This window comes from Panthera pardus, unplaced genomic scaffold, assembly GCF_024362965.1.
Source record: "Panthera pardus isolate Hobbes unplaced genomic scaffold, ASM2436296v1 HiC_scaffold_7, whole genome shotgun sequence".
NCBI lineage: Eukaryota > Metazoa > Chordata > Mammalia > Carnivora > Felidae > Panthera > Panthera pardus.
The window spans coordinates 81,469,993-81,484,103 of record NW_026527002.1 but is presented as its reverse complement, the minus strand read 5'-3'; the positions used below and the strand labels follow the sequence as shown (position 1 = coordinate 81,484,103).

General features: G+C 58.4%; 1 protein-coding gene across 1 annotated transcript; it reads right to left on the bottom strand.

Moving 5' to 3' along the window:
- Positions 1 to 2,982: 2,982 nt before the first annotated feature.
- ZNF696 (zinc finger protein 696) lies at positions 2,983 to 13,188 on the bottom strand. The gene is made up of 3 exons (XM_019435180.2): positions 12,563 to 13,188; positions 10,748 to 10,854; positions 2,983 to 8,196 (listed from the first exon to the last, which is right to left on the bottom strand). Exons 2-3 carry the CDS (start codon positions 10,761 to 10,763, stop codon positions 7,127 to 7,129), a joined length of 1,086 nt encoding a protein of 361 aa, XP_019290725.2. The 5' UTR covers positions 10,764 to 10,854; positions 12,563 to 13,188; the 3' UTR covers positions 2,983 to 7,126.
- Positions 13,189 to 14,111: the final 923 nt, after the last annotated feature.

Genomic DNA, 14,111 nt, shown 5'->3' with positions numbered 1-14,111 from the left:
CCTGGCACACACCAAACCTCCGGACGCCCGGAAGGAAAGCGGGTGTTCGGCGTAAAGTGCGTGCGTGTGGACACTCCGGGCCCGGGGAGCCCGCTTACCAGTCAGGGCGGCGGGGTGCAGGCCTGGGGGGGGCACGGCCTCTCCAGGGCGGTCAGGCCAGCCGTGCTGCCCCCCTGCCCGCCTCACGGGTCCGGCGGCTGGCAGCGCTGCTCCTCTCCCTCGTTAGCGCCAGTGCTGTTCTCGCGGGTTCCTCGGGACTTGGACGCGCGTCACCTGCAAACGGTTACTTCTTCCTTTCCAGTCCGGGGCCTTTATTCCTTTCTCTCGTCTGAGCGCGCTGGCTGGGCCTCCTGCTCGGTGTCCACCCAGGCGGCCGAGTCCCGTTCCGGAGGCCGCTGCCAGCGCCGGCTCTCTCCGATGACGTTTACCGAGTGGAGGACGTCCCTTTCTGTTCCTAGTTTGCCCAGATTTAGGATTTCGTGGAAGGGGGCTGGATTTTGGCAGATGTTTTCTGTGCGTCTCTTGAGGTGCCGTGTATCTCTTCTTCCCGTTGGTAGGGTGCGTTCCGTTCACTGCCTGTCAGGGGCTAAGCCATTCTCGCGTCCTTGGGACGAGTCCTATTTGGTCGTGGTGTAGTCTTTCTTATATATGGTTGGATTTGGTTTACTAGTGTTGTGTGGAGAATTTTTGCTTCTTATTTACAGCGGATACTGGCCCACGGTTTTCTTGTGATGTCTTTGGTTTTAGTATCAAGGTAATGCTGGTCTCTGAGTTGGGAAGTGTTCTCTCCTTTTCTGTTTTGTGAAAATTTGTGAAGCATTAGTGTTCGTTCTTAAAAAAATTGTTTAAATGTTTACTTTTGAGAGAGAGAGAGAGAGAGAGAGAGAGAATGCACACAAGTAGGAGAGGGGCAGAGAGAGGGGAAGACACAGAATAGGAAGCAGGCTCCAGGCTCCGAGCTGTCAGCACGGAGCCCGATGTGGGGCTTGAACCCACGAACTGCGAGATCATGACCTGAGCCGAAGTCGGACGCCCAACCGACTGAGCCCCTAGGGGTCCTGGTGTTGCTTCTTCTTTAACGTGTTTTGTAGAATTCGCCAGCGAAGTCATCTGGGCCTGGGCTTTTCTTTGTGGGAGTTTTTAAATTGCCGATTCATTCTCCTTACTTGTTATAGGCCTTTTGGATTTTCCATTTCTTCCTGCATCAGTTTTGGTGGTTCGCATCTGTGCAGCTAGTGCCTCTCTCCTGGACCATCCAACTTGTCGGCATACTTGCTCCTGGTTTCCCTTCTCACCCTTCCTGTTTCTGTACCGAAGCGTTGCCTTTATTCTTCGTTGCCATGGCTGTGGTTCTAGAAGCTTTCTCACTGTGCCGAGTGTCCTCACAGGCAGAGGGGAGTTTCGCATAGTGGGATGTGTGTCAGGAATGCCAAGTGGTTAGACCACAGGACATTCATCTGAATAAGGCTGCATGCGCTCCTGACCTCCGGATCCCCAGAGGCAGCTGCTGGAGGCTTCTGGTCTGCCCCCTCCTCCCTCTGTTCTCCCCCCGACGCCTTCTGTCCTCCCTCTGCCCTCGGGCACCTTGGCATTTTCACCTGTGCTGTCTGGAGTCGTCCCAGAGCAGCCCCCGGACACGGAGCCCACACTCCCTAACTGCCTGGGGACAGACGCCCGCTTTCCAAGCTGCTCTGCCGCAGCGTCTCTTCACACCGCTCCGGCAGCGCGTCCACTCGTACCCACGTCCAGGCGCATCTGAATGTGAGTTCCTGGAAGGAGGACTGGGGTCGAAGCCCACGTGCACCGCGGTCGTCTGCCCTGTGCCAGCCCAGGGCCGCGTGTACCCAGCATCTCTCAAGGAGCGTGGAGCAGGGTAAGGGGGCCTTAGTTGCCACACGTTTGACTTTCTTATAAAAGGTGGAACAGGGTGGGGGGGTGCCTGGGCGGCTCAGTCGGTTGAGCTCAGGTCATGATTTCGGGGTTCATGTGTTCATCCCCACATCGGGCTGCCTGCTGTCAGCGCAGAGCCTGCTTCAGATTCTCTGTCTCTGTCTCTCTCTCTCTGCACCTCCCCCGCTCAGACTCTCTCTCTCTCTCTCTCAAAAATAAACACACACACACACACACACACACACACACACACACACAAGGTGGAAGGGGGCTGAGCATCTTCTCAAGCGTGGAAAGGCTTTTCTGTTTGCCCCTTTGCCTGTCGTGCTTCAGATGCCTGCACTGTCCCTTTCTGTGAAGTCAAGTCTGGAATGACTCTCCCTCCATCCTGTGGAGGGCTCTTTGGTGGCGCAGGCAGTGGCCCTGCAGCCCCGGGGCTTCACCCTCCACTCTGGGAGGGCGGCGGCAAGGGAGGCGCGTGGGCCGACGCCTTACCTGGCCGGCGGGCGGGCCAGGGGCCAGTTTGGGAAGTGTGGCCCTTCTTTCGCCAGATTGCTGCAGAAGCTGGGGGAGGGGCTCACGAGACTGAGCGTGCAGGCCACAGACAAGGAGGGAAAGCAGGCGGCCTGGGTCAGCGTCGTCTGGGTTCCTGGGCCCCCACGGTCAGCACAGGCCCTTCGTAGGATGGGCACCTCTCTGACTAGCGTGTCTGTGACACCAAGTCCCCTGTCACCTGTCTTCCTTCCCCGAGAACTGTGGAACGGTATAAGGCCAGAAGGGGGACGGGGAGCCCCGTGTGGTGTGGTGACCCTGAGCATCAGGCTGCCTGTGTCCACCCACCCACGAGGCACTCAGCCCGCTCGCCAGGTGTGAGCATGGCCGGGTCGCCCCTGAGGCCCGTATTGTGGATACTTGGGCTGTGTCTGGGGAGGCTGGCCCAGTAGGCCCCTCTGTACCCCTGCAGGGGTGGCTGTGCTGTAGTGGAGACAGGGAGAGAGAAGTGGGGCTCATCCCATGCAGGGCTCGAACTCACGAACCCTGAGATCATGACCTGAGCTGAAGTCAGACACCCAAGCGACTGAACCACCCAGGTGCTTCTATTTATTTATTTTTAAAGTTTATTTATTTTGAGAGAAACAGAGATAGCACAAATGGGGAAGAGTCAGAGAGAGGGGGAGAGAATCCCAAGCAGGCTCTGCACGGTCAGCACAGAGCCTGACGCAGGGCTCGAACTCATGAACCATGAGTTCGTGGCCTGAGCCGAAACCAAGAGTTGGACACTTAACTGACTGAGCCCCCAGGAACCCCTATATTACACATATTTATCAAATATTAGAGTCTTACACCCCTTCCCAACTGTAGGAGGATCTCAGAGCATTTACACCCCCTTCTAGCAGGCGTGCTTTGTTGTTCAGTGTTTCAGTCGACGTCCCTCTTCGATACATGTGGTGCTTGGACCTAGTTCCTATCAGTCATTTTGTTTGCTCACCGCTCCACCTCGTGTCGAAGACCATTATTCCAGCATTTGCCTTCGTTTTGCAGTGTAAACTGGAGAGGCTGTTTCAGTCAAAGCTCCAGTGATAAACGGTCTTATATTTTATGTGTCTGTAAATGTCCATGTTCACCTTCTTTATGAACAATAATTTTGCCGGGCATGCAGTTCTAGGGGTCTCCTCCCAGCACGTCGAAGGCACCAACCGACTGCTGCCTCTGTTGCTTTGAGAACTCGACCGATGGTGTGACCATGGCTGCTTTGTGGGTGATTGAGTCTCTCGGACATAAAGATCTCTTCTTGCTGGTCTGTGCTTTCACTGTGTTGTGTTTAGGTGTGGATTTCTCTTTATTTATGCTGCTTCCTCCATCATGCTTCCCAGACCTGGGAATTTATGGTTTTCATTAAATAAAGAAAAGCTTGTAGGAATACCGTAAATGGGGTTCCGAAACAGTTCAGTCCTGTGAAGCGCAGAATCTCGTCCTCGTGAAGAATGGAGCGAGCCTTCATACATGCCAGCCCCTTCCAGGCTCTCAGCTGTGGATTGGCACTACTTGTTTGCAGTTGCCGTTTATGACTTAACTATCGAAGGTGATGGTTTTGGGTCTTGAGGGTGGCTGGAACTTCCAGGCTGTTGGTAATGATTTCAGTGTCCTTTTCCTATCGTTGATTATTTTGTTGGCCCAATTATGGGGAGACTGGACTGGTTAAAATTGGGAGTGCAAACACTCATCTTCCCCTGGTGGGGTTGGATGACGTCTCCCTGCCTGACCTACCTTCACCTCCATCCTTAACCTTGTACAATATGAGAGCTTGAGCTTGGCTGGAGCAGAGGGACCGGGTGGGCTGTGGCAGCCAGCCGCTGATGAAGTTGGAATTTGCCTAATCGTGAGGCTTGTCACTGCAGGCCCTCACTGGGTGTCCTCTCCTTCACTCTCTCCTCCTGGGGCTCCTGTCAGGTCCATGCCAGACCTTCTTATTCTGCTTTACAAATCCTTTAACATTTCCTTTATGTTTTCCATCCCCTTGTGTGTGTGGTATTCTGGATTTCCTTGGATGTATCTTCCACTACACTAATGCCTTCTTCAGCAGTGTCTAATTTGCTATTTAACCTACCCAGTGGATTCTATCAACAATTATACTTTTAATTTCTAAAAGTTGTCTTTTAAAAACTGTGCCTGCTCATACCTGATAGCCTTTTATTGCTTTCTCATTCCTGTACACGCTTCATACAGAACTACTCCCTTGCCTGCATTATCTGGTAATTTCATTATCTGAATTCTGAGGTTGATGTGCACCGTTTGCTGTTCTCTTTGACCCTCATTCAGTGAGAGCTTTCTGTGTGCCTGGTGATCTCTGTAAGCTCACCGCCTGACTTTATAAACAGGAACGCCACAGATCTAAGTAGGGGAAGCTTTCCTCCACTGGTATCTGAGAGGCACCATGAACCTGGGACCCTTCAGCCTATCTGAGGATCTTGGCTCAGCATGGGAGTCCCACGTTTGGTTTCCCACCTCACTGGCCCAAGAGCCAGCAGCTCAATAGCTGTGGTGCCACTGAATACACTCTGAGGGCAATTCTGCCCCTACAGGCTGCACACCCTTGGGCCAAAGCTCAAATCTTTTTTTTTTTTTTTTAATTTTTTAACATTTATTTATTATATTACTGAGAGAGAGAGAGACAGAGACAGACAGAGCATGAGTGCGGGAGGGGCAGAGAAAGAGGGAGACACAGAATCCGAAGCAGGCCCGAGGCTCTGAGCTGTCAGCACAGAGCCCAACATGGGGCTCAAACTCACAAACCAGGAGATCATGACCGGAGCCAAAGTCAGACGCTCAACCGACTGAGCCACCCAGGAGCCCCTAAAACTCACATCTTAAAAGAAATAGGTGGAGGGGCGCCTGGGTGGCTCAGTTGGCTAAGCGACCAACTCAATTTCAGCTCAGGTCACGATCCCACAGTTCATGAGATTGAGCCCCCTATCGGGCTCTGCGCTGACAGCACAGAGCATGCTTGGGATTCTCTCTCTCTCTCCCCCTCTCTCTGCCCCTCCCCAACTGGCACGTGCACACTCTCTCTCTCAAAGTAAAAGAATTCAATAGGTGCCCTCAAGAGCCCTAGACTTGTGCGATTTTTGAGGTCCCAGCCAGTAACAGGACCCCAAATGATTCACCATCAGTAGTCAAAGTAGAGCAGACAATTACCACGAGGGGGCACCAAACCACAGCCTGACCAGCATAGATTTGGATCATGAAGCTGGACCCCAGGACTCATGGCCAGGTGACTGCTCAGATTTATCTTCCACGATAAACTCTCAACAACAGGACCTCACTCAATTCATTACGGCAGAGTTCTAGGACATGTGACAAAGACATCTCACCATTCTTACCTGGCAGGTGACACATATATCCACGACGCTGTCACAGTGTGATACGAAAGGTTAAGTCAAGAGCAGTGAATTCACTTAAATTTTCCTTCCTGCCTTTTCTGACCGCAGATTGCGAGGTCCTGTGGGTGAGCACATTTCTCATACCCCTTCACACCCCCTAGTGCACCCTGACCTGCTTTGAACACATTTAGCCCATTTGTTGATTAAAACTCCTGAAGAACCAGCTCAGGCGTCACCTCTCCTGGGAGCCCTTCCTGGCGTCTTCACCTTGTCCCGTCATGGGTGTGCACCTCTGTCCTGTGCTTCGTCCCCTGGAGGAACTTCTGTTCCTGGACTTTTTGTTGGGCACCGCATGGCTTGTTACCCTGGTCTGTAACCTCTCTAACCTGCGAAGTCCCCGCGTGCAGGTGTCACACGAATCTGTCTCTCCCAGCACAGTGGCACAAAGCCCGGACAGGTGTGTGCTGGGGAAACATCTGTTGCAAGTACCGGTATCTTAAACTCCCTTTTCTTGCGCTGTGTTTCCGAGGCTGAGCAGAGAGAGCTCTCCAAGCTGCGCTCGCCGAAAGCAGACTTGTGTTCTCACCGCCTCCCGCCGGCCCCCGCTCTCCTCCGTGTGCCATCTTCCACACACTCCCCTACACGTTTCCCTCTTCCGCGGAGTCTATTCTGCTCTGGCATGTTCTGTACCAAGGGCTGTACTTGGGTGGAGACACACAGACATAAACACAGCTTTGATACAAAGTCGACAGTGACTCCTGCCTTTTAAAAGAACTAAACGAGAACAAAAACAAACCAAAACACTGACAGACGGATCTCAAAAACCTGGAGTAGAGGGAAAGAAGGAAGACAGAAAAGTAGATATTAAATCATCCTATTTACATCAAGTTCTAGACCAAGCAGAACTATAGTGACAGAAACGAGGTCGCTGCTCGCCTCTGACGCCGAGGGGGAGTACGCCTGAAGGGGGCGACGGAAATAGTCTAGGATCTGGACGGAATGATGGTTCTAAAGGTCAGATCAGATGGTTTGTCCAGTCTCTGAAAACCCGCACGCGAGATCCGTGCGTTTCACCATACGCGAATCACACCTCCGCAAGAGGCGTGTGGACGCGGGATTAGTTCCGGTGGACCCCCCCGCCCCGTCCCCATCCGAGCCCCGTCTTCGGGGAGGCCTGCGTCCCCTCCGGGAAGACCAGCCTCCCCTAAGGCTCCCTTCCTCTCCCGAGCGCGGGCCAGGGTGGCCGCGGGCCCGGCACGGAAAGCCCGGAGGCCGCCCCCGCCTCCCCCGGCCCGCGGTCTCCGGGCGCGGCGCCCTCCCCCCTCCCCCCTCCCCGGGCCGCGGCGGGGCGGGGCTCACTCGGCGCCGTGCACGCGCCGGTGCTGGATCAGGTGCGAGCTCAGGCGGAAGGCGCGGCCGCACTCGCCGCAGCGGAAGGGCTTCTCGCCGCTGTGCACCCGCCGGTGCCGGAAGAAGCCGGACAGGGCCCTGAAGGCGCGGCCGCACTCGCCGCAGGCGTACGGCTTCTCGCCGGTGTGGATGCGCCGGTGCTCGCTGAGGAAGGAGCTGCGGCTGAAGGCGCGGCCGCACTCGGGGCAGCGGAAGGGCCTCTCGCCCGTGTGCACGCGCCGGTGCTGCAGCAGGTTGGAGCTCTGGCCGAAGGCCTGGCCGCACTCCCTGCACACGTAGGGGCTGTCCCCGCGGTGCGTGCGCCGGTGGCGGGCCACGTTGGAGCTGTGGCCGAAGGCCTTCCCGCACTCGCCGCAGGCGTACGGCCGCTCGCCCGTGTGCGTCCTCCGGTGCTTGGCGGCGTCCGACCTCTGGCCGAAGGCCTTGCCGCACTCGGCGCAGCCGAACGGCTTCTCCCCGGTGTGCGTGCGCCGGTGGCGCACCAGGTTGAAGCTCTGGCCGAAGGCGCGGCCGCACTCCTCGCACACGTAGGGCCGCTCGCCGTGGTGCGTGCGCTGGTGGCGGACCACGTGCGAGCTGTGGATGAAGGCCTTCCCGCAGTCGCTGCAGGCGAACGGCTTCGCCCCGGAGTGAATGCTCCGGTGCTTCGCCGCGTCCGAGTGGCACTGGAAGCTGCGGTCGCACGCGCCGCACTGGTAAGGCCGCCCTTTCCGGGGGCCTCTCCCCCCCGCCGCGGAGCCTGCGTCGGGGGCGGCGACCCCGCTGCCGTCCCGGCCGGCCCCCCCTCCGGGTTTCTCGGAGACGGCTGGTGGCCCGGGGGAGCCTCCGGCCTCCTCGTCCCCACGACCGTCCGGAAGCCGCGGCGCCCGGGCAGGCCCCCGGGCCGGCCCCGGACCGCTCTCCCCGCGGCACCCCCCTTCTTCGGAAGCCTCCTGCTTCGGCGCTGGCACTGTGCTCGGAGCCCCCCGCTCCGCCACTGAAGCGGCACGGCCGCCGGCCGCCGGCGCCAGGGACGCTGGAAAAGAGGGTCAGAGACGTGTGACTTGAGGCCCAAGGAAGCTCTCGGACAGCGCACATGCACGCGAGGGGCGCGGTCACAGCGCAGAGCAGACACCTGCGCGCTGCCGGCGCGGTTCCTGCCAGCTCTCCCCCTCCTTAACAGCCGTGCTCCTAGGAGTGGGCAAGGCCGCGAGAGGGCGGATCGGGACCCTCCGCTGTGACTCCAGGGTGGCCTGAGCCTCTACCGACAGTCTCAGGAGGGCAGGGGACAGACGCCTGGGCTCTGCCGCACGGCCTGGGAGGCAGACTAAACCGGCAGCAAGCCAGAAGATCACCAAAGTAGAGATACCGGGAGGAGCGGGCTGAGAGCGCCTGGTGGCCCACGTCCTGGTCCCAGCTCACTTCTACAACCCCAGACTCCCCACAACCCACAGGGCCTCTGGCCCGCACAAGCAACAGAAGGCTTACTCAGAAATCACTGCCAAGAGTAAGCAACAGCGACGGGGGACAGAGCCATTGGGCTGAGGAAACCCGCTCCCGCTCCCCCTCGGCCCGGCTGCCCAGCGGGAGGCTGCTGCCAGCTCTAGGCCCTGCTGGCTCCCGGGCACAGACCACGCGCCCACTTAGACAAATGCCTTTAGGGACGTGGTCGCAGAACACTGGGAGGTCACAATGCGAGGCGGTTCTTGCCGCCTTCGCAGGGCCTGGAGGGGGTACCTGGGAAGGGGGACAAGGATGCTTCCCTGCAGGTGGCCCAGTGGAGGGCAGCCCCCAGGGCAAGCCCATCAGCCTGCAGACCAGCTTTCCGAAGAAAGCTGTGCCTGTATTGCCGGACTGGGGCACTTCCCTTCTCCGCTCTGCCCCCAGAGCTGGGCACAGGTGATAAAGCCCCCTGCGTAGCTGGGGCGGGGGCAAGGCAGGTTAGGGCCCATGGGCACCCACAGCCATTCCCCATGGGTTCCCTAACGAGGGAGCTGTCCAACTGAGCAAGGGCGGTGGGGCCAGGCCCAAGCACACGGCTAAGAAACAGGAGGCCCCTGGGAAGGCCCCATCTGACCTGTGGTTTGGCAGACTTAGAAATTCAAGAAAGGGTCTCATAGGCACCGGTTAAGAGGCAAGGGTCATTCAGAATTAGAATTGGAGGGAGGGGGCACGAACACCCTTTCCGGTTCCACTTGGTCAGGCCTCCGGTCCTGTGAACTGCTTGCCTCCTGGGGCAGCCCTGTGCAGGGGGCCCTCCCAGTGACAACCTCCCAGGGGTCCCTGAGGACCCCTGAACACAGAGCACTTGTTCTCGCCGGGGGCGGCTTTGCCCCCGGGGCACATCTGGCTTTGTCAGAAAACATCTCTGGTTGTCAAAACTGGGAGGGGGTCATCCTGGCATCCTGTGGGGAGAGGCCAGGGGTGCTGGGGAGTATCCTAGAACGCATGAACACCCCTACAGAAGGCGTCTTCTGTCTCAGAATGTCTATATGCCAGAGCTGACAGACCTTGCCGGAAGGAAGTCTTCCCGAACGGTTGTAACTGGAAAACTGTCCCCAGCTTGACCTGCACGAGGCCCATCCGGGCGGCACTGGCCTCACGCTCGCCCATATCCCAGTCGCAGGCCAGAGATCTCACGGCCTGCGCTCAGGGCCAGCAAGCAACACACGGTGCTCTTTATTCCCTTAAAATGTGTGTTCTGCTGTAACCCGTTTCTTTTCCGCCACTCTGTGCGCGTTGGCATTTGCTAAAATCATTTCGTCCCAAAGCGAGGGACTGTGAAGAGCCCTGTGTGGACCGGATCTGGCCAGGGTTAAGGTCAGGTGGGGGAGGGAGAGGCCCAGCCTGGATGTCCGGGACTTGGAAGGGCAGCATCAAGGCAGGGCCCAAAGAAGGGGTGAGTGTTTGTTCGTGGACACTGGGGTTCTTTGATCTCAAGGGAGAATAGAGGCAGGTGTGTGGGGTTCTGCAGAATGCTCTGGCAGCCGTGGCCACACTCCACCCAGGCCCCGCCCCCCGACGCAGCAGACAGCGTATGTGGTGGCAGAGCCCGAGGCAGCGCGTGTGTCTGCACGGAGGGGAGACGGTGCTGTCCCGAGCGCCACTCGTCCCACACCGCAGCAACAGCAGTAAACTGGATAGGAGTCCTCAGCTTCGACAGCCCTCAAGCATGGCCTTAAGTCTTCAGGACAGAGGGAGCCCGGAGCCCGAGAGGGCAGTGGGTAGGAGGCTAGCCAGATTCTCACTCATCATACTCTTCCAGCCACCTGGTCTGGGCCCAAGCTAGCCGGGGCGCTGAGAAACAGGGCCAGAATTAAGAGTCTCATTCTCAGAAGTCTCCAGGTGGGGGGGGGGGGGGGACAGACAAAGAGACGGGGGTGCAGAGCTGGGCCAGGAGAGCAAAGGGATACAGCAGGCAGTGGCGAGGATAGCAGGCAGCGGGGTGGGAACCGGGCCGGGCAGAGGGGATGGGGTGGTGCTGCCCCATCCCAGCTACATCCCTAGCCGCTGGGCAGGTGGCCTCTGGGGGCCCCGATTCCTAAGCTGTCCCCCCCGCCAGCCCCACCTGCCTGTCCACCCCTCACCTGTGTGTGTGTCCATCAGGGTGGCCGTCTCATTGGTGTGCTGCAGACCAGACCTGGGGGCGCGCCTCGCTGTGCCTTGTGGGAACGCCAGCAGTGGGTACACCTGCCTGAGTAAGAAGGAAGACACGGGGAGGAAAATGCCCGTCTGGAAAGTGGGGACGAGCCCAGAATGCCTTCAGAGAGGTCAGAGCTGCTCCTGGAGACCCTGAAGGAGCCACCTCATCCACTGTGCCTGTTTCTGCCACTAGAAATCAAAGTCGAGACACCCCAGGAACTAGTGTCCCGGAGGATCCCCCCTGGGAATGCCGTCTGGACCACGCTGGCTCCCCCGTCCCGTCCCCAGCAGACGGAGAGCGCAGCTGGGTGTGGCAGCCCCTGCTCGCTCGCTGCCTGCGGTGGCTTCGCTCCACGAGGAACAAGCCCACAAGGCCTCCGGTCAGCGATCAAACGTCTGGAGACGTGTCTAGGGCATTACTTTTTTCTTGATGATCGTAAAGATTTGAATATAAAAATATGAAACCCCCAAAATAAAAAGTCATTTTGAGGGGTGCCTGGGTGACTCAGGCGGTTAGGCATCCGACTCTGGAGTTCAACTCCGGCCATGATTTCATGGTTCGTGGAATCGAGCCCCACATCAGGCTCTGTGCTGAACGCGCAGAGCCTGCTTGGGATTCTCTCTCTCTCTCTCTCTCTCTCTCTCTCTCTCTCTCTGTGCCCTTCCCACTCTCACATGCTCTACTAACTAAATAAACTTACAAACGTTATTTGACTGGTGCACTTTTGGATTGAGAAGTGACTTTGCTATGCTTGATACTAAAGTCTGACAGATTTAACTACACAAAGAAATTTAGGATAAACAAAGAAATGAAAAAAAACAACTGGGTGGGGGTATGTTTGTAACATAAAGATGCATATCCTTAATATATAAAGACCACTACGTATTAATGAGAAAACGTGAAAATTGGTAAAAGTCACAAACAAGTAACCACAAAAAGAAAGCAGACCAGTGGCCACTATATTTTTTAATATAAGTCCCTCATTTGTCCCACCTCATTTGTAATTGAGAAATGTAATTTAGGGGCGCCTGGGTGGCTCAGTCGGTTCGGCGTCCGACTTCGGCTCAAGTCGTGATCCTGCGGTTTGTGAGTTCGAGTCCCTGCGACTGGGCTCTGTGCTGACAACTCAGAGCTTGGAACCTGCTTCGGATTCTGTGTCTCCCTCTCTCTCTGCCCCTCCCCTGCTCCAATTCTGTCTCTTAAAAATGAATAAACGTTAAAAAAATTTTTTGAAGAAATATAATTTAAAATATCACTTTTGACTCTAATGTGGCAGCACCTTGGGGGCGAGGAGAAGGTTGGGGGAGACAGGCACGGTCCTCCACTAACGCTGGAGAGTAAGTGCCCCGCTGGGGGTGCCGCTGGACAACTTACAAAGGCCTTACAGTCCTACTGTGACTTCGCTTCTGGGGAGTCACCCCAACAGTGAGATCACGGGTGCTGGCAGAGACCTGCCTGTACGGACATTTCGTCTCCAACTTGCTCGGGAAGAAACCTTGGACATGACGCCATTTCGACTAAAAACAAGGGAAGGTTCAAGTGCGTGAGCAGCTGGTAATGAAGCGACCCCTGAGGCCATCTCACTGGTCAGGGGGCTCCCGAGGCCGTCACGCCGGTCCGGGGGAGACGCCCTGGGGCTGTCACTCCCCACGGCGCACGTGCAGCTCCTTCCAAGCGAGAGCCCGGCAGACACGCACGCACCCGCCCGGACGCCAGGTTCCCGCCCCGGCACAGCCCGTAGCCGCCCACCGCCACTCACCTGCAGCCCCGCCGCCCGCCGGAAGCGCCGCCGTCCCCAGCGCCGCGGCGCGGGCACTTCCGGTGACGCTCTAGGCCGCGGGAGGACTGTGCGCTCGGCTGCCCGGGAGGCCGCGGCGCGGGCGGCTCTCGGTGACGCTCTAGGCCGCGGGGGGGACTGCGCGCCCCGGCTGCTCCCCGCGTGGGCTCCGCTCGCGGCGGTGTCCGGGGGACCTCGCCCGCCCCGCCCGCCTCCCGGAGCCGCGACCCCCTGCGAGCCCTGCCTCCCTCGCCTGCAGCCGGGCCCGGGTGAGGCCAGACGGTGGCCGAGGCGGCCGCGGGGCGAACGAACGAGCCGACGAGGCGCGTGCGGGTGGGGAGCGGTGGCGGCGCCGCGCGGGCAGAGGGCCGTCCGAGGGAGGCCCGGGGGGCCCGCTCCCCGGAGAGGGGCCGGGAGCGCCCGCGGCGGGGCGGCTTCGCGATCGCGGCCCTCCTCCCGGCTGCGGAGACCCCCTCTTGCTCCCGGTGTCCCTCGCCAGCGGCTTGCAGTGGGGGCTTCACATTGACGGCGGCGGGCGCTGCCCGAGGACCCAGGGGAGGGTCCGCAGGACCGGCCGAGGGGGCTCTAGGCTTCACGCAGGACCGAAATCAAACGCGAGCCGGAGAAAAGTGCAAACGGCGTATTGAGCAGAGGTAGACGGTAGCCGCGAAGCGTCCGGGGGACCCGGGAAGGAGAGGGGTTCTCCCCGTCGCGTGGGGTGAGGGGCTCACGCTGGAAAGGGGCCCAGGGCACTGTTGCTTCGGGAATCTAGGCTAGGGTCCGACCAAAGGCCAGGTGGACAACGGGTGTTACTCTATAAATCATCAAAACGGATGGCGAACGGTTTTCTTCTTCAGGCGTTTCCGGGTCGCTTCCTGTCCTGCGGGTGCTGCTCCCACAACCAGGTGCCAGAAGAGGGCTTTTTCTTTGCCGGCTAGAACGGTGACTTCATCCTGGGCTGCGGGTTATTTTTCTTTTCCAGCAGGTTCAGGGGTGCATCTGAGGGTGGCTGTTGTTTGTTTCTGCTCAGGATCCCTTCCCTCATGCGTTCTGATGAGAGCGCACCTTTCCTTCTGGGGAGTGCTCCTCTTCCCTCCGATCCCCCCTAGATCATTCTGGAGCTGAGGCCACCCCGAGCCCTGTAGGATGAGAAGTGGAAAGGCGACGGGGGTCGGGCGCCTGCGTGGCTCAGTCGATTAAGCGTCGGGCTCCTGATCTGCTGGGGCCATGATCTCATGGCTCCTGGGATGGAACCCTGAGGCATGGAGCCTGCTTGGGATTCTCTCTCCTTTTCTCTCTGCCACCTCCCCCTCCCCTCAAAAATAAAGAAACATTTTTTAAAAAGAAGAGGAAAGTGACAGACCTGGTCACATCAAGGGTCTGGTCCCGGCCAGGAAGCCTGGATTCCCTGGGTTGGTGAAGCAGCTCCTGACCGCGTGGGCTGCCCCAGGCCCTTCGAAGCCCGTTCATGCCCCCAGTGGTGCCAAGGAGCTCCTGTTGCCGACGCTGTTGCTTTGGCGGTTGTCCACTT